This window comes from Rana temporaria, chromosome 1, assembly GCF_905171775.1.
Source record: "Rana temporaria chromosome 1, aRanTem1.1, whole genome shotgun sequence".
Classification (NCBI taxonomy): Eukaryota; Metazoa; Chordata; class Amphibia; order Anura; family Ranidae; genus Rana; species Rana temporaria.
This window is the reverse complement of record NC_053489.1, coordinates 511213754-511239426: the sequence shown is the minus strand read 5'-3', so window position 1 is coordinate 511239426 and position 25673 is coordinate 511213754. Positions and strand designations below refer to the sequence as shown.

Here is a 25673-nt window from a genome sequence, read left to right as displayed (position 1 = left end):
TTAAAAAAACAGTTGCAGGATACATTTTATTTTTTTATATAACAAGCTCATCAAATCCAGGGATAGGGGCGGGGGTGCCATGCCTCAACATCTGTGTGGGTTCCGTGCCATTCTCTGGGCTTTGCAGGGAGAGGTTTTGAATACTCTGTGTGCCCTGTGGCCATCAGGAAACAGAAGCCAGCGTGGAACGTGGCCAGAGATGACGTCACCGGAACAACAAACAATTGTGTTTGACGAGCAGAGAAAAGGCTACGCGCCCGGAGCTCCAGGTCCTTCTACAGGCCTAAAGTGAAAATGGTCCTCCACAACTATTTATGGATCACTGGCGAGTGTGGGACTACAGTTACCAGCCACGCTTTTAGGGGGACAATTTTCAGCATACAACAATAACATGGGGCAGTTATACACTATGGCTATGGAAACATACAAAATTATAAATAAATTAGATCAATATTAATAGTATGGTGCCTAAATCATAGTAAAAATGAATTTGTAAGTGTATTCTCTCAAACAGAAAATATACATAAATCTAAAAAAGGCGTGTGTGTGTGTGTGTGTGTGTGTGTGTGTGTGTGTGTGTGTGTGTGTGTGTGTGTGTGTGTGTGTGTGTGTGTGTGTGTGTGTGTGTGTGTGTGTGTGTGTGTGTGTGTGTGTGTGTGTGTGTGTGTGTGTGTGTGTGTGTGTGTGTGTGTGTGTGTGTGTGTGTGTGTGTATATATATATATATATATATATATATATATATATATATATACACACACGTAAAAATACATGTATACATGCCAAAAGAATAAACCAACGAGGAATATAATGGTAAAATGTATTTTGAAAAACCTGGAGAGGTTGTTGCTAAAATATGTGTGTTTATGGAAGCTCAGATATGAGATGCATAAATCCTTTGTGTCTAATATATCTGAGCTTTCATATACATACAAAGGTAAGAGGGTGCAACGCCCTATATATAATCCATAATGTACAATTGATATACATATTTTATAGGGGGGGTTCACCACTATTTGCACATTGCAGCTCTGCAATATTTCTTACCTTTTGCCGAGAGGGTGACACCATCACTACTATGTTCTAATACATGGGTTGATTTGCATCTCTGTTATTGTATGTAGGGGGTTTCACCGTTATTTGCACATTGACACACTGCAATTTCTCAAAATATATTTGCAGTGGGGTTTGGTGATGCCTTCACTACTATATATCAATACATTGGTATTCATTTTATAGGTTTTTAACATTGCACTTATGTGCATTTGTACAATTTTATAGATAGTCTAGGGCAGCGCTGCATTTTTTGCTTTTTATCGATTTGCGTAGATGGGGGAACCAGCTAAAAAAGATTCTTGTATTGCGTTTTTGAGTTTTTTATTTTTTTATTTTTTCCATGGTAGTTTCACCTGATTTTTTTTATGTCTTCTGTATACTGGTAAACGCTGGCCCTACGTGCAGGCCTGAGGAATGAATTGCGCGCAGGGTGCAAGGTTCGTGGATGAATTGCGCGCAGGGTGCAAGGTTCGTGGATGAATTGCGCGCAGGGTGCAAGGTTCGTGGATGAATTGCCCGCAGAGTGCAAGATTCGTGGATGAATTGCGCGCAGAGTGCAAAGTTCGGGAACTAGTTAAACTGCGGAGACACCAATTAATAAACATGGCACACTTGTCTTCTACAATCTTGATTACCAGCATACAGGAGCCGAGGGAAGAATGGCAGCATCAGATGGATCACAAATGAATGCAGCCTAACAAGACCTGCAGCAGTCCATCCATCCAGCACAGCCAGGGTTTGGTGGGCAAGCTGGGGGCGTACGCCCGCACTGACAGCGAGAGTGAGTGGAGCTGTCAAATTTGAAGCTCTGATGTCGGATGGGCAGGGCCAATATGCGGAGCTCTACCCCCTTTTATCAGACAACCCATGCAGACAAACAGCTGGAGTTTTTTATACATTGGTGGGCGGGGAAGAAGGTGACGGGGAAGGGCCAATTGTAACTACAGGGGCCCTAACCATCTTGTCTTGCATTGAATTAAAACTGTGCTATCTCCCTTTTTATATTGTAAAGTGCTGTGTACACTCTTGGTGCTATATAAATCCTGTATAATAATTATATAGCTAAAGCACCAACAAGGTAAAGCAGGGCTGTTTTTAGTGTTATGTACGCATCCATGAATTACCTCTCACCTAGTTCGTACTCAACACCAACAGTAATCTCCTTTGTTGGTAGACAGCGGAGATCTACTACAGTGCTGTGACAGCAGACAGAGATTAGGAAGATGATGGTTTAAGGGATTTATTCTGGGAAATATTGCTGGAAGCTCAGGCTGGACAGGCATTCTAAGTATTGGGCTACCTCAGTTCAAATACTATCCAGCACTGTGTGATCCTGTTTATAAAGCTGGTCATGCACATGCAGTTTTTACTTTTTATTCCACAATGATCCTGTGAGAAGTGCCAGAAATTAGCCCTTGGAGAACATTTTATCAAACATGTTTGCCACACAATGAGATTCAAAAACAAGTTGATGGGCTGATGGCGGATGTGTGGCCCTTGCACCTGAAATACTGAGCAGCCAACTGCAATAGAGTTGCAAATGTCTTGTCAGAACCATTTGGGGTTAAAAATAAGTCCTATGCATATCATATATTTTTCATATGTGTTTATGAGCAGTTTAGAAGGCATTGTGTGTGTGTGTGTGTGTGTGTGTGTGTATATGTATGTATATATGTGTGTGTATATATATATATATATATATATATATATATATATATATATATATAAAATTACAGACAATGCACACCAGCCCATGGACCTTATTATTTGTCTGTGTAAGTGTCCAGACCCTTAATTTACAATCTAGAATGATATGCAAGGCGCCTTCAAGTCTCTGTCCACCATTATAAACTAAATTTAACCCCCAAAAAAACATATATATATATATATATATATATAAATATAAATATATTCCCCCTTTTTATAGCTGATATTTAACTATTACTGATCTGGTTTATTGTATGCTGCAATTAGTAGACAGCAGTTTTCCTATGATAGGTTTTGTTGGCAGCACACTGGCTACATGAACATCCATATTTGTCAAATGGTTGTTGCATACAAGAGCCAGAACTTGTGCTCTGAGCAGTGCTGTCTCATATTGCTGCCAATATGACATGCTGGTCAATATTAGAACAAGTGCTTATTATAGAACAGAGCATGGCTACTGTCGAAGGGGAATTTTAACAGCAACTTTAAACAGTTTGGGCCATCTTCCCTTTGAAGGTATCGGCACAGCTTTATTTACACACACAGCAGATTTCATATAGCAGTGGACTTACAGTGCCTTAATTATACCCCTTGAAATTTTTCCACATTTTGGCATGTTGCAACCAAAAATGTGAATTGTTTTTATGTGATAGACCAACACAAAGTGGCACAAAATTGTGAAGTGCAAAGAAAATGATAAATGTTTTTTTTTTTTATTAAAAAATAAATAAAAAATGTGTAAAGTGTGGGGTGCATTTGTATTCAGCCCCCCCAAGTTAATTTTTTTTGTAGAACCACCTTTCGCTGCAATTACATCTGCAAGTCTTTTTGGGGATGTCTCTACCAGCTTTGCACATCTAGAGAGTGACATTTTTTCCCATTCTTCCTTGCAAAATAGCTCAAGCTCTGTCAGATTGGATGGAGAGTGTCTGAACAGCAATTTTCAAGTCTTGCCACCGATTCTCAATTGGATTAAGATCTGGACTTTGACTGGGCCATTCTAACACATGAAAATTAATTGTCGCTCTGGCTGTATGTTTAGGGTCCTTGTCCTGCTGGAAGGTGAACCGCTGCCCCAGTCTCAAATTTTTTGCCAAAAAGCATCCTCGCATCATGTAGCTGTCACCAACATTTCGCAGTAGGGGAGTGTGTTCAGCATGATGTGCAGTGTTTAGTTTTCTGCCGCATATAGTGTTTTTACTTTTAGGCCAAAAAGTTTAATTTTGGTCTCCTCTGATCAGAGCACCTTCTTCCACATGTTTGCTGTGTCCCCCACATGGCTTCTCGCAAACTGAAAAAGGGGCTCCGTATGGCTTTCTTTCAACAAAGGCTTTCTTCTTGCCACTCTTCTATAAAGACCAGATTTGTGGAGTGCATGACTAATAGTTGTCCTGTGGACAGATTCTCCCACCTGAGCTGTGGATCTCTGCATATAGACCATGGGCCTCTTGGCTGCTTCTCTGATGAATGCTCTCCTTGCTTGGCCTGTCAGTTTAGGTGGAAGGCCATGTCTTGGTAGGTTTACAGTTGTGCCATACTCTTTCCATTTTCAGGTGATGATGGATTGGACAGTGCTCTGAGATGTTCATAGCTTGGGATATTTTTTTTTTATACCCTAACCCTGCTTTAAACGTCTCCACTTTATCCCTGACCTGTCTGGTGTGTTCCTTGGCCTTCATGATGCTGTTTGTTCACTAAGGTTCTCTAACAAACCTCTGAGGACTTCACAGAACAGCTATATTTATACTGAGATTAAATTACACACAGGTGGACTCTATTTACTAATTTGGTGACTTATGAAGGCAATTTGTTCAACTAGATTTTAGTTAGGGGTATCAGAGTAAAGGGGGCTAAATAAAAATGTACACCATACTTTTCAGATATTTATTTGAAAAAAAAACCATATCCCCTTTTTTTTTTTTCTCTCCCACTTCACAATTATGTGCCACTTTGTGTTGGTTTATCACATAAAATCCCAATAAAATACATTCACGGTTTTGATTGTAACATGACGAAATGTGGGAAATTTCAAGGGGTATGAATACTTTTTTCAAGGCCTAACATACACCATCAAATTGCACTCGAAATTAGATTTTGGAACCTATTTTCAATTTTTTAAAGGTTGAGAGGGGTCAGGATAGAGCTGCACGATTAATCGTTAAAAATAATCTCTCTTGATTCAACCTCCACCCCAATGATCCAGAATTTCTACGATGTATTCATGTACAGTTGTGATTATGATTTAAAAAGAGTAAACATGGTTGGTTCATAATACATGGCTTTAGCCAAACGCTAACCATGAGTGAAAGATGTTTTTTGTGTTATTCATATTCTCTGAAAAATGGCTAAGAAATCATAAATTCTGCCAGGGTATGTAAACTTATGAGCACAACTAAGTGCAAAGTCATTCTCTACTCTCACTCAGAGCTGTCAAAAGAAAATCAACATTGTCAGCGCTGGGAGAAAGGTCTAAAAGAACCAAAAAAATAAAAGATACAAGGAAAGAAACTTTGGTCTGTAAATGAGGCCAGTATAACCACTTAAAGACTAAACCCTTTTTTTTTTTTTAACACTTGTTGCTTACGAAGTGAAATTTATATTACGCCGTGGGAATCGTGATCTTTTTTCAAAGCAAAAAACTTTTATTCTCATTTTAGCCAGAATTGTGCAGCTCACGGTCAGGTTAACATTTACCATGGACCATAGTAATAAGAAATTTCCAAGGGGCAAGATGGAAAATATTTCTTGATTGAAATTCAAAGTGTGAATGTGGTTTTTGTTTGGACAAAATTGTACATATTATATTGAAATCTGTCAAATCTGCCTGGAATTTCATTCAAACAGCTTCCAAACAAAATTAAAGGGGTTGTAAAGGTTCACTTTTTATTTTCTAAATAGGTTTCTTTAAGATAGTGCATTGTTGGTTCACTTACCTTTTCCTTCAATTTCCCTTCTAAATGTGTTTTTTCTTTGTTTTCTTCGTCTGAATTTCTCACTTCCTGTTCCTCCTCAGTAAGCTGTTCAGTAAACTGTTCTGGCTGACTTTCCACCGCTCGGATGATGGGGGCAAGTTTACTGAGGAGAAACAGGAAGTGAGAAATTTAGACAAAGGGGGAAAAAAAACATTTAGAAGGGAAATCTAAGGAAAAGGTAAGGGAACCAACAATGCACTAGCTTAAAGGAACCTATTTAGAAAATTAAAAACTAACCTTTACAACCCCTTTTAACCGCTTGCCCACCGCCCACCGTAGTTTTACGGCGGCAGGTCGGCTGCGCAAAATCACGTAATATAACGTGATTTTGCATTGTGGCCACTAGGGGCACCCGCGGCCGCTCGTTACAGAGCGAGAACCGGGAGCTGTGTGTCTAAACGCACAACTCCCGATTTTTTTTTTTTTTTTTTTTTTTTTTTTTTTTTTTTTTTTTTTTTTTTTTTTTTTTTAGGGGGAGAAATGACTGATCAATTTATGAACAGCGATCTCTCATTTCCCGTTAAGCAAAAAAAAAAAACTGATCTGACTAAAAAAATGTAAACTTTTTTTCATATGAATACAGTGTTTGTATGGCTGTAGGCTAAAAATTGGCCTGGGCAGGAAGGGGGTGAAACTGGCCAGTAGGCAAATGGTTAAAATACACCAGGAACATTCACCTGCAGTAAATGTCACACTTGCGGCTTTATAAGTATACCTAATAGTGAGTTTGGAATCCTTTTTGTATGAAATACTTAGATTGTATGCATAAAGTAGAAAAAACATATATAAAACAATTTTTTCTAAACAAAAAAATCCTATAAGAATAAAAGTTATAAAAATTACTTATTTCAGTTCTGATTTCATTATACAAATTGCAATCCTTCTTCCTTCTTTTTCTTCTTTTTTCTTTTTTTTTTTTCATTGTTATTCTTTTTAAATGATAAATTGAATGAACTCCCTGAAACTTGTTGTCTAACTTAGTACATTTCTATGTAGGACAATTGGATGATGATGGTCTGCCTCATGGCTTCTGCATTGTCGGTTACAGCTCCACAGATCGCTTTGAAGGGCACTTTGTACATGGTGAAAAAAACGGACGTGGCAAATTCTTCTTCTTTGATGGAAGGTTAGTGCTCTGCTTCTATGCATTTTGACAGGAGAGCTGTGACTGTCCCACACAATACTTTGATCCAATAGACCGTAAACACTTGAAAATGCCTGGAATTGATCCAGAATAGTTTTTGGTTATCTGAGAATATTAAGAAATAGCAAGACCTATGTATCCTAAAGTGATACTAAAGGCTTCCTTTTTTTATTTTAGGGAAAAAAATAAAATGCTGGGTACCTAGCATTTTCTTAAGATGTCAGCAGGAGGAGCCTCAATATTCACTCAGTACGGGTTATCTATTAAGATGCTTAACCACATCAATACTGCTGTAGTGTAAAAAAAACTGTGGAGAGGCGCTAAAAAATGATGCTGTTTACTATTTGTGAGCATGCCAGATGCATAATGCCTACCTTCATCATTGGGCAGGGCAGATCACATACAGGCACAATTCACAAAGCCAATCAGGGTGGCTGTCTGGCTTGTGATCCTGTGGTGGCCAGTCACAGCACTCACAAATGTAAACCCTGCAAGTTTTTACATTTGAGAGCCGTCTCCTTCCTTTCACAACGGGGATGGAGAATTTTTGTAATTAACGCTAAGCTGCGTCAGATTTTATTTGATTGTGGGATTTTTTTTTTTTTTTAAAACCCTTTATCTCCCCTCCCCTTCCCCCCCTTATCTGTGTTGACACCTCATCTCCATCCTCTTACTGTATGCGATCCGTGCATTTACCCTATCGTCTCTTTTGCTCTGTGTATGACTTATACCATTGGTCTCCAAACTGTGGTCCTGTGCTTGCCTTTTACCTGGCCCTTGGGGCAGTATTCCTTTCACTGATACAAGGCACTGTTCCTTCCACTGGCACCATGATGGGGAAAAATAATTCTCCCGCCAGAAATTGGGCACAATTTTTCACTGACACAAATGATGGGGCCACTATTCCTCTCACTGAAACCAATTGCCGTATATACTCAAGTATAAGCCAAGGAACCTAATTTTACCACCAAAAAATGGGAAAACTTATTGACTCGAGTATAAGCCTAGGGTGAGAATGCAGCAGCTACTATAAGCGGAAAAGAGGGTCAACAATGCCCATTTGCAGCCTGACCTCACTGTGCCCATTTGCGCTCCTCCTTGTGCTGTTCCGTGATAGGCGGAACATTGGTTTCCCAGCAAACACTGTGTTCAGTGTTCCGCCTATCACGGACGCCCTCTCGTCCTCTCGTCTATCATGGACGAGAGGGCGTCCGTGATAGGCGGAACACTGAACACACTGTTTGCTGGGAAAACTAGTGTTCCGCCTATCACTGAACAGCACAAGGAGGAGCGCAAGTTTTTAACACTGCACGGACTAGGGGAAACCCAGATCGGATTCTGCAATGGGCACGGTGAGGTCGGGTGGCAATGGACTCGGGTACACTGACTCGAGTATAAGCCAAAGGGGGTAATTTTCAGCCCAAAAAAAGGGCTTATACTCGAGTACCACCACTGACCACCAAGCCTATTGTTTACTCCCACCAATGCCAGAGCCACAGTCTGGCCCCTCTAAGGTTTGAAGGGCAGTAAACTGTCCCTTTTTATTTTGGGAGATTAAAGACCCCTGACTTATAAAATAATGATGCGATTGCGATGTATGCAAGAAGAAAGGGAAGTAACCCACCCAAAATAACTCAACACACAGCCGCTAATGTCTAAACTGCTGGCAACATGTCCAAATTGGGCCCAAAGTGTCAATATTTTGTGTGGACACCATTTTTTTTTTTTTCCTGCACTGCCTTAACTTTCTTGGGCATGGAGTTCACCAGAGCTTCCCAGGTTGCAACTGGCGTCCTCTTCCACTCCTTCATGATGATATCACAGAGCTGATGGTGGTTAGATCTTGCGCTCCTCCACCCTCTGTTTGAGGATGCCCAATAGGGTTTAGGTCTGGAGACATGCTTGGCCTGTCCATCACCTTTACCCTCAGCTTCTTTAGCAAGGCAGTGGTCTACTTGAAGGTGTGTTTGGGGTCGTTATGTTGGAATACTGCCCTGCAGCCCAGTCTCCGAAGGGAGGGGGATCATGCTCTGCTTCAGTATGTCACAGTACATGTTGGCATTCATGGTTCCCTCAGTGAACTGTAGCTCCCCAGTGCCAGCAGCACTCATGCAGCCCCAGACCATGACACTCCCACCACCTATAGGCTCAACTGGTTGCCCCACACACTTGACACCATCTGAACCAAATAATCTCATCAGACCAAAGGACATGTTTCTAGTAATCCATGTCCTTAGTCTGCTTGTCTTCAGCAAACTCTTTGCGGGCTTTTTTGTGCATCATCTTTAGAAGAGGCTTCCTTCTGGGTCGACAGCCATGCAGACCAATTTGATGCAGTGTGCGGCGTATCGTCTGAGCACTGACAAGCTGACCCCTACCCCTTCAACCTCTGCATCAATGCTGGCAGCAGTCATACGTCTACCTCTGGATATGACGCTGAGCACGTGCACTCAACTTCTTTGGTCGACTACAAGGTTTTTTCTGAGTGGAACATGTCTTATTAAACCACTGTATGGTCTTGGCCACCGTGCTGCAGCTCAGTTTCAGGCTCTTGGTAATCTTCTTATAGCCTGGGCCATCTTTATGTAGAGCAACAATTCTTTTTTTCAGATCCTTAGAGTTCTTTGCCATGAAGTACCATGTTGAACTTCCAGTGACCAGTTTGAGAGGGTGAGAGCGATAACGCCAAATTTAACACAACTGCTCCCCATTCACTAACAAGTCACATGAAACCAGGGAGAGAAATTTACTTATTGGGCCCAATTTGGACATTTTCGTTTAGAGGTGTACTCACTTTTTTGTTGCCAACAGTTTAGACATTAATGGCTGTGTATTTTGAGGGGACAGCAAATGTGCACTGTTAGGCACTGGGAGCTCATGTTGTATTATGTGTGAAAATCAATGTTCCCCTATGAGAGCTGTCTTAACTGGTCCAACACAAGTCGGTTTCACTTTGAAAATGCTCCCTGTACTACTTTGATCCAACTTTGATCCAACTTTGATCCGACTTCAGTGATATTCAATGGCCTGAAGTAGACTCAAAGTCGGATCGCCATCATTAAGGGGTTGTAAACCCTCAGGTTTTTTCACCTTAATGCATGTATCCTATGCATTAATGTGAAAAAACACCTTGCAGTGTCTGTTTTTTTTTGGGGGGGGGGGGGCGTGGCTTTTTAAAAACAAAAAAAAAATATTTGGTGTGGAGAAAGATTCATACCAGACACAGTGCCTGGTATTGTCGGGGATCAAAGTCGGATCCCTGTTCATTGAAGTCGAACTCCAAGTCGCAGGGCAAAGTCGGATCTACAGTCATACGACTGTCGTGTCGCACCAGTGTGAGCCTTATACAAGCTGTACACTCACTACTTTACATTGTAGCAAAGTATAATTTCTTCAATGTTGTCGCATGAAAAGGTATAATAAAATATTTACAAAAATGTGAGGGGTGTACTCACTTTTGTGAGATTGTGTGTGTGTGTGTGTGTGTGTGTATCTATCTCTATTCTCACACACACACTAGAGCCCTGTACACACGATCAAATTTTTTCTGACAACACGTGTGATGGAAGAGTTTTGTCCGAAAATCTGACCGTTTGTATGCTCCATCGGACAATTTTTGTCGGATTTTCCTTCAACAAATTTTGAATAGCATGCTTTCAAATTTTCCGACCAACAAATGTGGGCCGTTGGATTATCCGATCGTCTGTACACAAGTCCGTCGGGAAAAAAAATCCAAAGTATAAACACGCATGCTCAGAAGCAATGCTAATCATAGCAAAACATTAGCAGAAGTTGCCCAAAGGGTAGCGCTAAAGAGCTGGGAAAAAAACACGTTGTTTCTGTTTGTTGGCTGAGAAGGTTTTGCCGTCTGTATGCATACCAAGTTCTCGGCCAACGCCCTTCACACAAAATTCCACAGATTTGTCCAATGGAAATCCGATCATGTGTACGAGGCTTTAGTGACTTGTACATGGTGCAATGGCATGATGAAAGCAAAGCATAGACTAGTAGACCCTAGCAGAACTAATGGAGGGAAAACAGGATGGACTTGTATTGCTTGTGGGAACATTGCCACTGACTTTTCTGATCGACATGCAGTTATTTGGCCTACTGCCTGGCAGCTGAAACTGCTGAATAGCAGACTTTGTGTGAATGAAAGGCTGCAGACATACTTATCATAATGACAAAAAGTATTACACCCTGTTATAAACTTGTGCTTTGAAAGATTATAAATGCATTGTTATTTGTGTCATGAATAAGCCTGGGGTTAAATAAGTGATAGCATAACAAGCCATCCAGAGCAAGAGATCGAAGCCTTGACTCTTCTTTGGATAGCTTCCTAAAGTTGTGCAATGTTTTCTGAGTTCAATATTAAATTCGAATTTTTAAGACAAAACGTTGTTTTTAGATGGATAGAATGGAGAGGGATTTGAACACCTGTCAGGTTTTTGTTTGTCTGTGTTAGGGAGCCTCACCCTCTCTATCCCGGTAAACGTTACCGGTGAAAATAAATCAAAATCTTAAAATGTATGTGTTTGCCAGAACAGGAATATAAGGGAAAGCTTTCAGTGGGGACTACCAGGGATTTCCCCCACTTTGGAGGGATTTTCTCTCACTTCTGTTGTGTCTAAGGGCCAGGAAATCGAGGAAGATCTCCCTAATGGGACATAGATGGCAAAAAAAACACTCCTCCTTACTGTATTCAAAATGGGGGGGGGGGGGGGGGTAAAAAAGTTTTGCCTTTTAGTTATTTTACGCCTGGTTTCAACTGCAGTAGTGATGCTCGTCTGAAAAATAATCTGATGCATGTTGGTTTTTTGCCATCCCCCAACTGCTTCCTCTTAAACTGCAAATGATGGGGGTGTACATATGCCACTCTACTTTGCATCTCAGTGGCAAAAAATGGCCCCCCATCACTTTAGGCCCAGCAAATATGACCCATACCGTTAAATGGGGCAATGCACACAGCTGTAGAACCAGTTTTTAGGGGTTCAAACAGGCCAGTGCACATGGCAAATGCAGATGAAGCCGCGTGCGTTGGTGGCGTAACGTGTAGAGGTTGAACCTGGCGGTATTCACTGGATTATGTGAGATGCTGGATGTTTATTACATGCCTGTTTTTACCAGATAAATGAATGAATGAATGACTTGTATAGCGCAACGCATGCGAACTGAATCGCCTCTGGGCGCTTTTTCCAGCCAGTATCTGCATGGTTGGTGCGGTAATTTTTACCCCGTAGGATCATGACACGCTAGGGACACACAGTCATACACACATATATACTGGGCCAATTTGGATGAGATCCAATTTACCTACCAGCATGTCTTTGGAGTGTGGGAGGAAACCGGAGTACCCGGAGGAAACCCACGCAGACACGGGGAGAACATGCAAACTCCAGGCAGATGGTGTCGTGGTTGGGATTCGAACCAGCGAACCTTTTGCTGCTAGGCGAAAGTGCTACTCACTGCACCACTGTGCTGCCCAGTGTGAATGTATTTTATGAAGCAGAGTCTGTTGTACCGATACTAGTATCGATATCGGGACCAATACTGAGCATTTGCGCGAGTACTTGTACTCGCGCAAATGCTCCCGATGCTTTACCGATACTTTTTTTTTTTTTATCGTCTGAGAGGGGGCGTTGAGGAGACTGAGAGGGGCGGAGAGGAGGCGGAGAGCAGAGCAGTCCTCGGGTATGTAAAACATGCCACCGGAGGACAGGAGAGCTGCTGTCGCCGTCTAGTTGCTCAATGCTCGGGGAACATAACGTCTTTCATTTGAAGAGCTGTGTGTTCCCCGCTGCGCTACGTCATATATAGCCCCTCCCCCTTGTCCGGGCACTTTGATAGACCACCCATACTAGGATTGGACGGGTTATCTGTCTATCAAAGTGCCCGGACAAGGGGAAGGGGCTATATATGACGTAGCGCGGCGGGCAACACACAGCTATTCAAATGAAAGCTGTTCTGTTCCCCGAGCGCTGATCAACTAGACTGGGGGGGGGGGGGCCTGGCTGGAGACGTACACAAAGCTGCATTTGGGCAGGCACGGCTGCATTAGGGGACACATTTTAAAAAAAAAGTATCGGTATCGGCAAGTACATGAAAAATAGTATCATTACTTGTACTCGGTCCTAAAAAAGTGGTATCGGGACAACCCTAGTCTGTGCGGTTTGTTGAATGTATTACCCAGGCACTATAGGAGGCTGTTCTTTTCGATCTGTTGACCTGCTTGTGAGCTGTGTGGAGCCATTTTGTAGAGGCAACCCTATTGCTCTTAACCTCCCTGGCGGTATGATTCTTTCAGAAAAAACATGCTGAAAGCGGTACCATTATTTGCAAGGAAATTTGGCGTTTTATACTGTAGGTCTGTAATTTTTAGAAATAACTCGCTTAAATCTGACCAAACAAGATTCTAATAGGCATCCCGGGTATGACATTTTTTTAAAAACAAAATTATAAATTATAATATAATAAATAATTATAACAAATAATATAATTATAATAAAAATTATTCAATAATGTAATCAAATCAAAATCACTGAAATTTGCTCAGTTGCAGAATTGTTGCTGTCATTATTTTTATTTTATTTTTTTATGACGAATTTCCCCACAAATCGCTATCGCACAATTCTGCAAGTGATTATAATTTAATATCGCTGTTTTTTAGCTGATCTAAAACTATTTTTGACATAAAGGGACACTTTTGGTTGCTATGGACAATCTACAGTTTGCAGGGAGAAAGAAACGTTTTTATTATATAAAATGACATGCATGACACAGGACAGACCACTAGGGACAAGGGGGGGGGTGTGTTTTCTTTACATACAGTACTGTAATCTATAAGATTACAGTATACTGTATGTAAAGTGTTTGTTTACATTTTTGAATTTGGCGCCGTTCTCCGTCCCCGTGCGTCGTAACGTCGCAGGGAACGGAGATCGGCGTCACACAGAGGCACTGTGTGAATCGAGCGAGGTCCCGCTCGCTCACACAGCGCGGTGGCATCGCTGGATCCAGGGACAAGGTAAGTAAACCATGCCTGTGGATCTAGCGAGGCAAGCCCGAGTCTGACTCGGGGTTACCGCTCGCAGCAGGAAAATCTAACCCCGAGTCAGACTCGGGAATACCGCCAGGCAGGTTAAAGGAACCTGAATACCAGTGTTTTGCCCATCAGATTGATCTGCCTACATGCTTATTTGATTATTTTGGGGTCTATAATGAAGGTGAGCTTGCACTTCACCTGGTAAAAGGAGCACAAACTGGAAATTGGCGAAACACTGGTATTTATTTCTGTGAAGCACTTTATTGAATGGAGTCTCTCAATTGCACAAGTCGTAAGAAGATTTATTATTCATATTCCATTTAGGTGGATTTCTTTGATTATATATATATATATATATATATATATATATATATATATATATATATATATATATATATATATATATATATATATATATATATATATATATATATATATATATATATAATAACTTTTTTTTTTTTTTTTTTTTATTTGTCACGTTTCATTCGATACCTTACCTTGTTATTGAGGCAGAGCAATCACACATTTTTATATTGATTTACTGTGGATGTGGGAACACATTCAGTGATTGCAGTAGCTGTAAACTATTTTACAGTGCCTTGAAAAAGTATTCATACTCCTTGAAATTTTCCCATGTTACAACCAAAAACGTAAATGTATTTTATGTGATAGACAAATACAAAGTGGCACATAATTATGGTGGAAGATTTTTTTTTTTACAAATATGTGGCGTGGATTTGTATTCAGCCCCTTTTACTCTGATACGCGTAACTAAAATCTAGTGGAACCAACTGCATTCAGAAGTCACCTAATTAGTAAATCAAGTCCACCTGTGTGTAATTTAATGTCAGTATAAATGCAGCCGCTCTGTGAAGCCCTCCAGAGGTTTGTTAGAGAACCTTAGTGTACAAACGGCATCATGAAGGCCAAGGAACACACCAGACAGGTCTGGGCTAAAGTTATGGAGAAGTTTAAAGCAGGGTTAGGTTGTAAAAAATATTCCAAGCTTTGAACATCTCATGGAGCACTGTTCAATCCATCATCACATGAAAATTAAAGTATGGCACAACTGCAACCCTACCAAGAGATGGCCGTCCACCTAAACTGACAGGCTGGGCAAGGAGAGCAGTAATCAGAGAAGCAGCCAAGAGGCTCATGGTAACTCTGGAGCTGCTGCAGAGATTCACAGCTCAGGTGGTAGAATCTGTCCACATGACAACTATTAGTCGTGCACTCCACAAATCTGGCCTTTATGGAAGATTGGCAAGAAGCCATAAGAAGTCCAGTTTGCGAGAATCCATGTGGGGGACACAGCAAACATGTGGAAGAAGGTGCTCTGGTCACATGAGACCAAAATTGAAAGTTTTGACCTAAAAGTAAAACGCTATGTGTGGCGGAAAACTAACACTGCACATCACCATGAACACACCATCCCCACCGTGAAACATGGTGGTGGCATCATCATGTTGTGGGGATTCTTTTCTTCAGCCAAAACAGGGAAGCTGGTCAGAGTTGATGGGAAATGGATGGAGCCAAATACAGGGAAATCTTAGAAGAAAACCTGATATGTCTGCAAATAACTTGAGACTGGGCGAAGGTTCTTTCCAGCAGAACGACCCTAAACATACAGCCAGAACTACAATGGAATGGTTTAGATCAAAGCATATTCATGTGTTAGTATGGTTCAGACCTAAATCCAATTGACAATCTGTGGCAAGACTTGGAAATTGCTGTTCAGACACTCTCCATCCAATCTGACAGAGCTTCAGCTATTTTGCAAAGAAAAATGGGCAAACATTTTCTCTCTCTATATGTGGAAAGCTGGTAGAGACATCCCCAAAAAGACTTGCAGCTGTAATTGCAGCGAAAGGTGGTTCTACAAAGTATTGACTTTTCACATATTTATTTTTAAAACATTTTGAAAATCATTTATCATTTTCCTTCCACTTCACAATTATGTGCCACTTTGTTGGTCTTTCACATAAAATCCAAATAAAATACATTTAAGTTTTTGGTTGTAACATGACAAAATGTAGAAAATTTTCAAGGGGTGTGAATACTTTATCAAGGCACTGTATTTCTATCACTAGGTGGCAGCGCACTACTACCTTATTGACACTATAGATGCATTGTTGTCTATGGGACATTGCGCACAGCTGTGTACAGAGCCGTAAAACAAAAATAGAAAATTTTACCTTTAAGTTCAGTAATTTACACACATACACAAATATATTGCATTTGAAGGATTGTATACGTAAGGTCGTTACGTAACATTTTACTCAGGATCTTTCTGTCAACAAGATCCCAAGAATAAACATCAGTAAATTATTATGTCCATGTGCAACTGGCCTAAATATTTGTTTATTTTATTTTTGGGGTTTTCATTATACAATAGAAGTACACACTGCTGCACTTTTGTGGTTTTCATGTGGATTAGCTGCACTTTAATAGACTTTGCAGGTTAGAAAATGTGCATTTATTAACTTTATTTTAACCTGTAAAGCGCTGCACGAGCGATCAGATCGCTGCTGCCTTGCAGATCTGTCAGTGTATCTGTACAGGCACACAGATACACTGACTGGAAGAATCAATGAACTACCATGGCACTCCACAGCACCGTGGTAGCGGCTGCAGCATGTTGCATGTTCCACCCTAAAAATGGGTGGAACATGTAACCTGTTCCCAAGGGTAAACTTCTCCTTTTAAGGTCCTGCAATTTCAGAAGTTGCACCAAAACTCCTGCATGCTGCATCTTTGGTGTGCTTTCTGAAACTGCACCAAAAGCATGGGACATCATAAAAGTCTGTGAAAGCACAGCTAAACCTGCATGTCCGCTATGTGTGGCAGAAGAGTCAACTTATTGATGACCACTAATTCTGTAAATTAATTGTAGAACAATATATGTAATATGACTTGTATATAATGCACTGTGTTTGGGTTTCAGTTGTGTAATTGTAATGTTATCTCTTTCAGTACTTTGGAAGGTTTTTATGTTGACGATGCCTTGCAAGGACAAGGAGTGTATACATATGAGGATGGAGGTGTCCTACATGGCACATATGTGGATGGGGAGCTGAATGGACCAGCACAGGAGTTTGACACAGATGGAAAGTTGATATTCAAAGGTCAATATAAAGACAACATTCGACATGGCATCTGCTGGACTTACTACCCAGTAAGATAATTGTATACATTTCACTTTTTAACCTTGACTTTATAGAAAATATGAACATGCAGCAGACTACTTTAGCAAGGCTTTGTAAAGAGCTGTATTCCATAGAGCAGTGGTCATCAACCCTGTCCTGCAGGGCCCACTAACAGGCCAGGTTTTATGTATTACCTTGGGGAGATGCAGACTAGAATATTGCAATCACTGAGGAGCAAATGATATCAGCTGTGATGTATTTCAGTTATCTTGCAAACCTGGCCTGTTAGTGGGCCCTGCAGGACAGGGTTGATGACCACTGCCATAGAGATCACATGTTGGCATTCTGTCACTTGAACATTAGGGGATGAACATGATAAATTTGTTAAAGCGGAAGTTTTTAGAGGTATTTTTTTTTTTTTTTTTAAATGGAACTCCACTGCATCTAACCCCTACAAACCACACCCCTAGCATTTCTGGCTCTGGCCATCTTGAGTAAGAGCAGATGAATCGTGTAGCATTTTATTCCTGAAATCCACCTGCCCTTACCTCAGGCATGCAGGCAGGCTGGGGGAGGGTGTGCTTGGCTTAGAAAACCCCTCCTCCCCTCCTATAGACTCCTGGGATTTTGCCTCGGCCTGGAACCAGGAAGTAACTGAAGAAATGTAACAACAAAAGGTTAAAACAATTTAAATATGATAAATAGTCACAGTTGCTTGAGAGACAGAGGTTCCGCTTGATTAAGTCATTGCTTGCTAAATATTATTATTATTATTATTATGCAGGATTTATATAGCGCCAACAGTTTGCGCAGCGCTTTACATCAGGGAAGACAGTACAGTCACAATACAATTCAATACAGGAGGGATCAGAGGGCCCTGCTCGTTGAAGCTTACAATCTAGAAGGGAGGGTCAAGTGGAACAATGGGTAGTAGCTGTGGGGGATGATCAGATGGACTCAAATGCAAATACAGTTGTTAGGTGTGGGTATGATAGGCTTCTCTGAAGAGGAGGGTTTTCAGGGATCCTCTAAAAGCTAGTAGAGAAGGAGATAGGCGGATAGATTGGGGTAAGGAGTTCCATAGGCTTGGAGAGGCTCTGGAGAAGTCCTGGAGACGAGCATGGGAGCATGTGATGAGAGAGCTAGAGAGTAGGAGGTCTTGAGAAGAGCGAAGAGAACGATTAGGTTGGTATTTAGAGACTAGGTCAGTGATGTAGCTGGGGGCAGAGTTGTGGATGGCTTTGTAGGTAGTAGTTAGTAGTTTGAATTTAATTCTTTGGGTGAGTGGAAGCCAATGGAGGGATTGACAGAGAGGGGAAGCAGAGACAGAGCGTTTGGTAAGGTGGATGAGTCTGGCAGCAGCATTCATGATGGATTGAAGGGGGGTTAGAGTATGCAGAGGTAAGCCAATGAGAAGGGAATTGCAGTAATCAAGACGAGAGATGACCAGGGAGTGAATTAAGAGCTTTGTGGTGTCATTGGTTAGAAAGGGACGTATTTTGGAGATGTTGCGAAGGTTGAGGCGGCAAGATTTGGACAGTGATTGAACGTGAGGTTTAAAGGACAGTTCAGAGTCCAGGACTACACCTAGGACCTTGACATGTGGGGATGGGCTGATAGTTGTGCCATTAATTTTGACAGAGAGATCAGGGGAAGAGGCACGTGGGGGAGGGAAAATGATAAGTTCCGTTTTAGATAGATTGAGTTTGAGGAAGTGGTGCGACATCCAAAGTGAAATATCTGATAGTAAATTAGTGATACGTGAGGAAAATGAGCTAGTGAGTTGAGGGGTAGAGAAATAAATTTGAGTGTCGTCAGCGTAGAGATGGTATTGGAAGCCATGGGAGGCTATCAGCTGACCCAGGGAGGAGGTGTAGATTGAGAATAGGAGAGGTCCAAGAACAGAACCTTGGGGGACCCCAACTGAGAAAGGAAGAGGAGAGGAGGAAGTAGAATTGTAAGTAACGCTAAAGGTACGGTTGGATAAGTAAGTAGAGAACCAGCGAAGAGTACAGTCACGGAGACCAAAGGTGTGAAGTTTTTTGAGGAGGAGTGGGTGGTCAACCGTATCAAAGGCGGCAGAGAGGTCCAGGAGTAGGAGCACAGAATAGTGTCCCTTAGTTTTGGCCGTTAGTATATCGTTTGTAAGTTTTAGGAGAGCAGTTTCTGTGGAATGTTGAGGACGAAATCCAGACTGAAAGGGATCAAGAAGGTTATTATCAGCAAGGTGTACGCTCAGTCGGTTGTAGACTAGACGTTCAAGGAGTTTGGATAAAAAGGGGAGCAAGGAGATGGGACGTAGGTTGTCAAGATTGGATGGGTCCAGTGAGGGCTTTTTAAGTATGGGGCTGACTAGTGCATGTTTCAAAGAGTTAGGGAAGATGCCAGAAGAGAGGGAGAGATTGAAGATGTGGGTTAGAGAATGTAGAATAGAGTCAGAGGGTGAACGTAGCATTTGCGAGGGAACAGGGTCCAGAGCGCAGGTGGTAAGATGGACGTTGGCAAGTAAATTAGCGACCTCGTCTATAGTGGTGGGGTTGAAAGAGGGAAGTAAAGATTGTACCTGTGGGCAGGTGGGAAGTGTGGAGGGTATCTGAACAGTAGAGATCTCCTTGCGAATTGTATCAATCTTCTGTTTGAAGTGATTGGCGATCTCCTGGGCAGTGAGTGAGTTGGTGGGTGGAGGCAGTGGGGGACGAAGTAGAGAGTTGAAGGTAGAGAAGAGTTGACGGGGACGGGATGATAAGTTTTTAATGAGGGTGATGAAATAGGTCTGCTTGGCAGTGAGGAGGCAGGAATTGTATTTTTGGAGGGCAGATTTATACTGGACGAAGTCTTCCTTGGACTTGCTCTTGCGCCACTGGCGCTCAAGAGCACGGCTGTGTTTTTTCAGACTTCTGGTATCATCTGTTTGCCAGGGTTGAAGGGGGCGGGGCCTTATTCTGCGTGTAGTGAGGGGGGCCAGTCTGTCCAGTGATGCTAGAAGTGAAGTGTTGTAGACAGAAGTGGCTAGGTCAGTGCAGGACAGGGGTGCGATTTTGTCGTAGAGGTGGTCAGTTGCAGAGTATAGAAGAGAAGGGTTGATATGGTGAAGGTTTCTACGAGAAACTGTTAGGCGTTTGGGTGGAGAGGAGGTGGAGGAGAAGGAGAGAGTGAAGTTAATAAGGTAGTGATCAGATAGGGGGTAAGGATAGTTGGAGAGGTTACGTGGAATGCATAGGTGGGAAAAGACAAGGTCAAGGGTATTGCCTTCGGAGTGAGTAGGAGCCTGTATCCATTGCTTCAGGTCAAAGGAGGAGGTTAGACTGAGAAGGTTTGAAGTTGCAGGAGTGTTAGCATTAGTAGGGATGTTGAAGTCGCCAAGAATGATTGTGGGGATTTCAGAAGAGAGAAAGTAGGGTAGCCAGGCAGAGAAGTCATCAAGAAAGGATGATACTGGGCCAGGGGGCCGGTAGATCACGGCTATCCTTAGAGAAACTGGGGAGAAGAGACGAACACAATGCACCTCAAATGAGGAGAGTGACAGAGAGGGAGGTGGGTGAAGTACCTGAAAGGTGCTATGTGGGGCTAAAAGGATTCCAACACCCCCTCCTTTGCGTCCACTGGCTCTGGGGGAGTGAGTCCAAAGAAGACCACCGTGAGATAAAGCAGCAGAAGACGCAGTGTCGGATTCGTGAAGCCAGGTTTCGGTAACGGCGAGAAGATTAAATGATTTAGCGATAAAGAGATCATGGAGGGAGGTCAGTTTGTTACAGACGGAGCGAGCATTCCAAAGGGCGCAAGAGAAAGGGAGTCTGGTCTTGGGAAGAAGAGTAATGGGAACTAGATTGTGTGCATTGCAGCCAGAGGGTGTAGGGTAATGGGTGTGTTGAGCACAGTTAGGAGGCCCAGGGTTTGGTGATACATCACCAGAGGATAGGAGAAGCAGAAGGGTGAGGGAGGTAATGTGGGAATGTGATTTATATGAGGGGACATTCCCCAGTGGTTTGGAGTATTGGGCGTGTAAATTTAGAGTTAGCCAGAGTTGGTGAGCGCAGTAATAAGGGGAGGACAGAAGTGAGGGTGATATATACAAGGTGTGGGGTGGAGAAGAGGGATGAAATACAGCAGGGATACCAATTTGATAGTGGGTTTTAATTCTTGAAGTTTGCAGGTACTCACAGATCCAATCTGATTTGAAGTACCATGTTTCTAGTAAAATCGAATTCAAAAGATAAAATGTATTTAAATCTAAAACGTTTTTTTCTTTCAGATAAAGTTGTAATGGTTAAAAACTGTCATGTTTTGTTGCTGTAACCCCTAGCGGCACTGCACTCCAATAGTGTAGATGATAAAACCTGCAAAGCAGCTACTCAAAAAAAAAAAATTATATTTCAGCAAGATGATAAAGCAGCGTTTCTACATATTAAATATAAATTGTACGTTCATGAAACCTGTAAATAACTACACCAAATGATGATATAAATATATGTATGATGTACAATAATCTGAACTCCTGAAACACGTTGAACAATGACTTCATCACGCGCTCACACTTGGCATGCTGAGCACTCTTTGGTTGGTGAGGATTGCAGTGATCTCCCCTCACTCCCCCATATATGTAAGCATTTATCTTGTGGTCACCCAGCAGCCATATAAAGATGTTTGAGATGAATTATTGCTAATTGGATGCTTTTTAAAATGTGAGTTGTTTACCATTTTTTGCTTTTAAACATTTTATTCAAATGTTATTACTCTGAGAAGAATTTTTTTTCTTTTTGGGTGCTCCTCAAAACTTTGAGTCATGAGAGATGACTTGGTTTCCTGATGTGGAGATGTACCGACTTTGACGCAAGGTCCTATCATTGGGGAGTTACATTGAAGTTGTTCCGGAGTTCTTCTTACACTATATGCATTATATGTAGAGGTAGACCAATATATCGGCCGATATTTGGCCATTTTTGATCGGCATCGGCCAATTATCAAAATGTGGCCAATATTTTACACTGACACTGACCGCCGTTCCTCCTCCCTTCTCCACACTCGGTGGCTCTGGCAGTATCAAGCCCTGCACTGAGTGTGAAACTGACAAGTAACAGAGGACCTGACAGCTCGATGTTGGGGGTGGGTGGGACCTGACCGGGGTTGGAAGGACCCAGCAGCTATATTGCACCAGCCAATGGGTCTCTCTCGCGCTTGCTCGCTAGAGTGACAGGAGTAAGCAGGGTGGAGTGGGTGAGGTTGTATTGTTTAATCGGTTAATAACCTTAAAAATGTATTTTCTTCAAAAACCACATAGGTGTGAACCAGGCCTAAGACAAGACATTTAGAAACATAATGGAGTTAAAAAAAAAAACTAAAATTAGCCATTTTTATAGTACTTGGGGGGGGGGGGGGGGGACAGATAATCGCTGGGGTTAAATTTTTTTTTTTACTGTGGAATTGTGAAACTAATATTTACAGTAGCGATTATTTGCTCTTTTTGTACTATAAAGGGTTAATTTCGTTTTTTAACCCCATTATGTTAGCCGATTAATCGCTTATGAAAGTAGTATTCTATTAATTTTTTAATCGATTAGTTGTTTCGGCTCTACTTGGTGTCAAGAAGTTGTTTCATACTGGCCACCAGTTCAGATTAATGAATACTATAATAATACGTAAATTTTATAATATCCATTTTTTTTTTTTGTCTCTTTATTTACAGGTTTCATGAATGTATAACTTGTATTTCATGGGCGCTAGTATACAGAAGTGCTGCTTTCATTTTGTTTATGCTTTTTATATAATGTTTTGACCGTTGTCACTGGCACACAGAAAGCAAGGGAAAATCCAGAATTGCAGCCTGTCAGCAGAAAATGAATAGAGGGGAAATCTTTTAGTAGGGATGCTTGTTCCAGTAACGGCTGTTTTTAAAAAGGCTTTTCCTCATGTTAGCAAGACTTGTTCTCGTTTCCTGTCTTTCTGTGTACAAGACAGGGAATTTTAAAGCAGAGTTCCACCTATTTAAAAGTCAGCAGCTACAAAAAGTGTAGCATCTGACTTTTAATAATCAGACACTTGCCTGTCCCACGGTCCAGCAATGTGGGCGCCCAAAACCCTGCTCCTTCCGCGGCACCAGCATTGTTACTGTGGGTGCCCAGCTGTGGCTTCACAGGCAGGCGCGAGCCATGCTGTACTGGGACCTGTGATGTGTCCCAGAAGATTGCAGCAAGGGAGGGGGAGAGGTGATCTTCCCTCCTTCCTTCCTGCGCCACCAAAAACAAAAAAAGTGGCATGTCAGTGGGTCACCTACACTTAAAGCACAAGTTCCATTTTTCGGTGGAACTTCACTTTAAAGGAAATCTCCCCAATGGGACACACAATGCAAAAAAAAAAATTTAGGTGTAAACTATTCTCTTGAAAAATAAGTTATGGCTTTGGATAAACTTTAACATAGGGACAATAGGGCCTTGAATTCCAGTAGATCTGTGCTGTTCTTTTTTTTTTTTTTGATAGTGCAGACAGAGCTTGTTTGCACATTGCTGCCCAGGAAGAGTTTGAGTAACATTCTCCCAGACAGTCTAGCAGGACCCTGTGTTCATGCTTTTTATCATTTTTAAGCATTACGTTTAAGAACATAATTACCCATATCGATTTTCATTATGGGCCAGTAAGCAGTTTGACCATCCAAAGATCCTTCATGTAGCTGAGATGCACACAGTGACTGGGGTCACAGAAAAAAAATACCGTAATGCTTTTTTTCTGAAGTACTTTGACAAAGGCAGGTGTTGGTGGTTTTCCCTTACAGGATGGAGGCAGTCTCGTTGGAGAGGTGAATGAAGATGGGGAAATGACTGGAAATAAGATTGCCTATGTCTATCCTGATGGAAGTACAGCCCTGTATGGGAAATTCATTGATGGAGAAATGCTAGAAGGAAAGCTGGCTTTTGTCACATCTGTTGAAGAAGGGTGGCCACATTTTGAAATTGTCCACGAAGGTAAGTGTTTACCTAATGTTCTATCTGCAAACAAAATATGCCCATCTATCTGTCCCTTAACATAAAATGTGCCTATCGGAGTGCCCCTTTAAAATAAGTAGCATGCTGATGGGAACATTTTATGTTAAAGGACACTCTGATGGGCACAACAAATTATGGCCATTAGCGTGCCAGCGTGCCCCTTACCAAAATATGGCCATCAGCGTGCCCCTTACCAAAATATGGCATACGTCCATCGGTTAAAAATCCATGCATGCTCAGAATCAAGGGAAAGGGGAGTAGCCGCTCCAGGTGGAAACCCAGATGAATATCCTCCGTTGCAGATAACTCCGGTGCAGGCAATGCACTTAGCAAAGCAGGAACAAAAATTGTTTCTGGACAGCCGCACTCTGAACAAGTTGTAGCCTTTATTTAAAAAAAACGGACAGCACTACAAGTCCCAGCAACCTAAAATAAAACCCGACTCTGACGCGTTTCGCACTGAAACTAGTGCTTTGTCATAGCTCAGAATCAAGTCGACGCATTCTCGGAAGCATTGAACTTCATTTTTCTCAGCACGTCATTGTGTTTTACGTCACCGCGTTCTGAAACTCGTTTTTTTTAACCGATGGTGTGTAGGCACAACTGATGAAAGTCAGCTTCATCGGATATCTGATGAAAAAATCCATTAGACCGTTTTCATCGGATGAACCGATCGTGTGTACAGGGCATTAGAGCCGGTTCACACAGGGGCGACTCGTCAGGCGACTCAGCTGCCTGACAAGTCGGGCTCCGCTCTATTCAATATAACCGTTCTAATAAGAGCGACGCAAGTCTCTCCGACTTAGAAAAAGGTTCTTGTACGACTTTGGGGGCGACTTGCATTGTCATTTTGCAAATCGCCTTGCCGAGTCGCCCCCAAAGTCGTGCCGCCCCTGTATGAATCGGCTCTTAGGATCACAACGATGCCTCACATGTGCTTCTACACGGGAGCTTGGCGACGGGGTGCGTTTTTACAAATATAATGTATATGGTTTATTTTTCAGTGTACTTTTTTTTTTTTTTTTTAACTGTTCATTACAAATAACTTATTTTATTCACAATTTATGCAACAGTGACTGTGTGCAGAAGGCCACCATTTTGTTTGATTTATTGCCGTTTGCGGCAACCATACCCCCAGTTTTTTTTTTTTTTTTTTAAGAAGAGTATTTGGTAAAAAATGTTTTCAGAATAAAATGATTCCTTTTATAGGCAGTCTGTTGAACGAACAAAGGTAATATGAGCAGACCAAGCTTCTTTTCACACACCAGCACTGTTAGTTCTGAACCCACAGACTGTAAGACCAAATACCCATTTTTTGTTGCAGAATTCAGATTATCGGCTCAATTTATCATTCAGTTTATCATTCTCACAGGTGTTTTTTTTTTTTTTTTTTTCCCATCTTCAAGGTAAAGTTTATTCTTTTGATAAATCAACTTCATCCTGTATTTCCACAAGTCCGTTGCTTCCTGACCTCTATGAATATGAAAGGTGAGTTTTTAAATACCTGTTAATGTAAAAGGAGTAGTTTAGTAGTGTAGTTTAAAATCCTCACATGTAGAAGAATGGCAAGCTCTTCTAGAGATCTATTGAATAGTCAGACATGATATACCTCTAATTTATTAGTAAC

The 25673-nt window shown here is 41.7% G+C and overlaps 1 protein-coding gene across 1 annotated transcript in view; it reads left to right on the top strand.

Annotated features, from left to right (window-relative positions):
• The window catches only part of SETD7 (SET domain containing 7, histone lysine methyltransferase), a 50689-nt gene that overhangs the window by 12217 nt on the left and 12799 nt on the right, over positions 1-25673 (top strand). Inside the window, exons 2-5 of the mRNA XM_040331202.1 lie at positions 6731-6860; positions 16897-17098; positions 23836-24025; positions 25453-25534. Of these exons, the coding sequence (XP_040187136.1) occupies positions 6731-6860; positions 16897-17098; positions 23836-24025; positions 25453-25534 (604 nt within the window). The remainder of the gene's footprint in view (positions 1-6730; positions 6861-16896; positions 17099-23835; positions 24026-25452; positions 25535-25673) is intronic.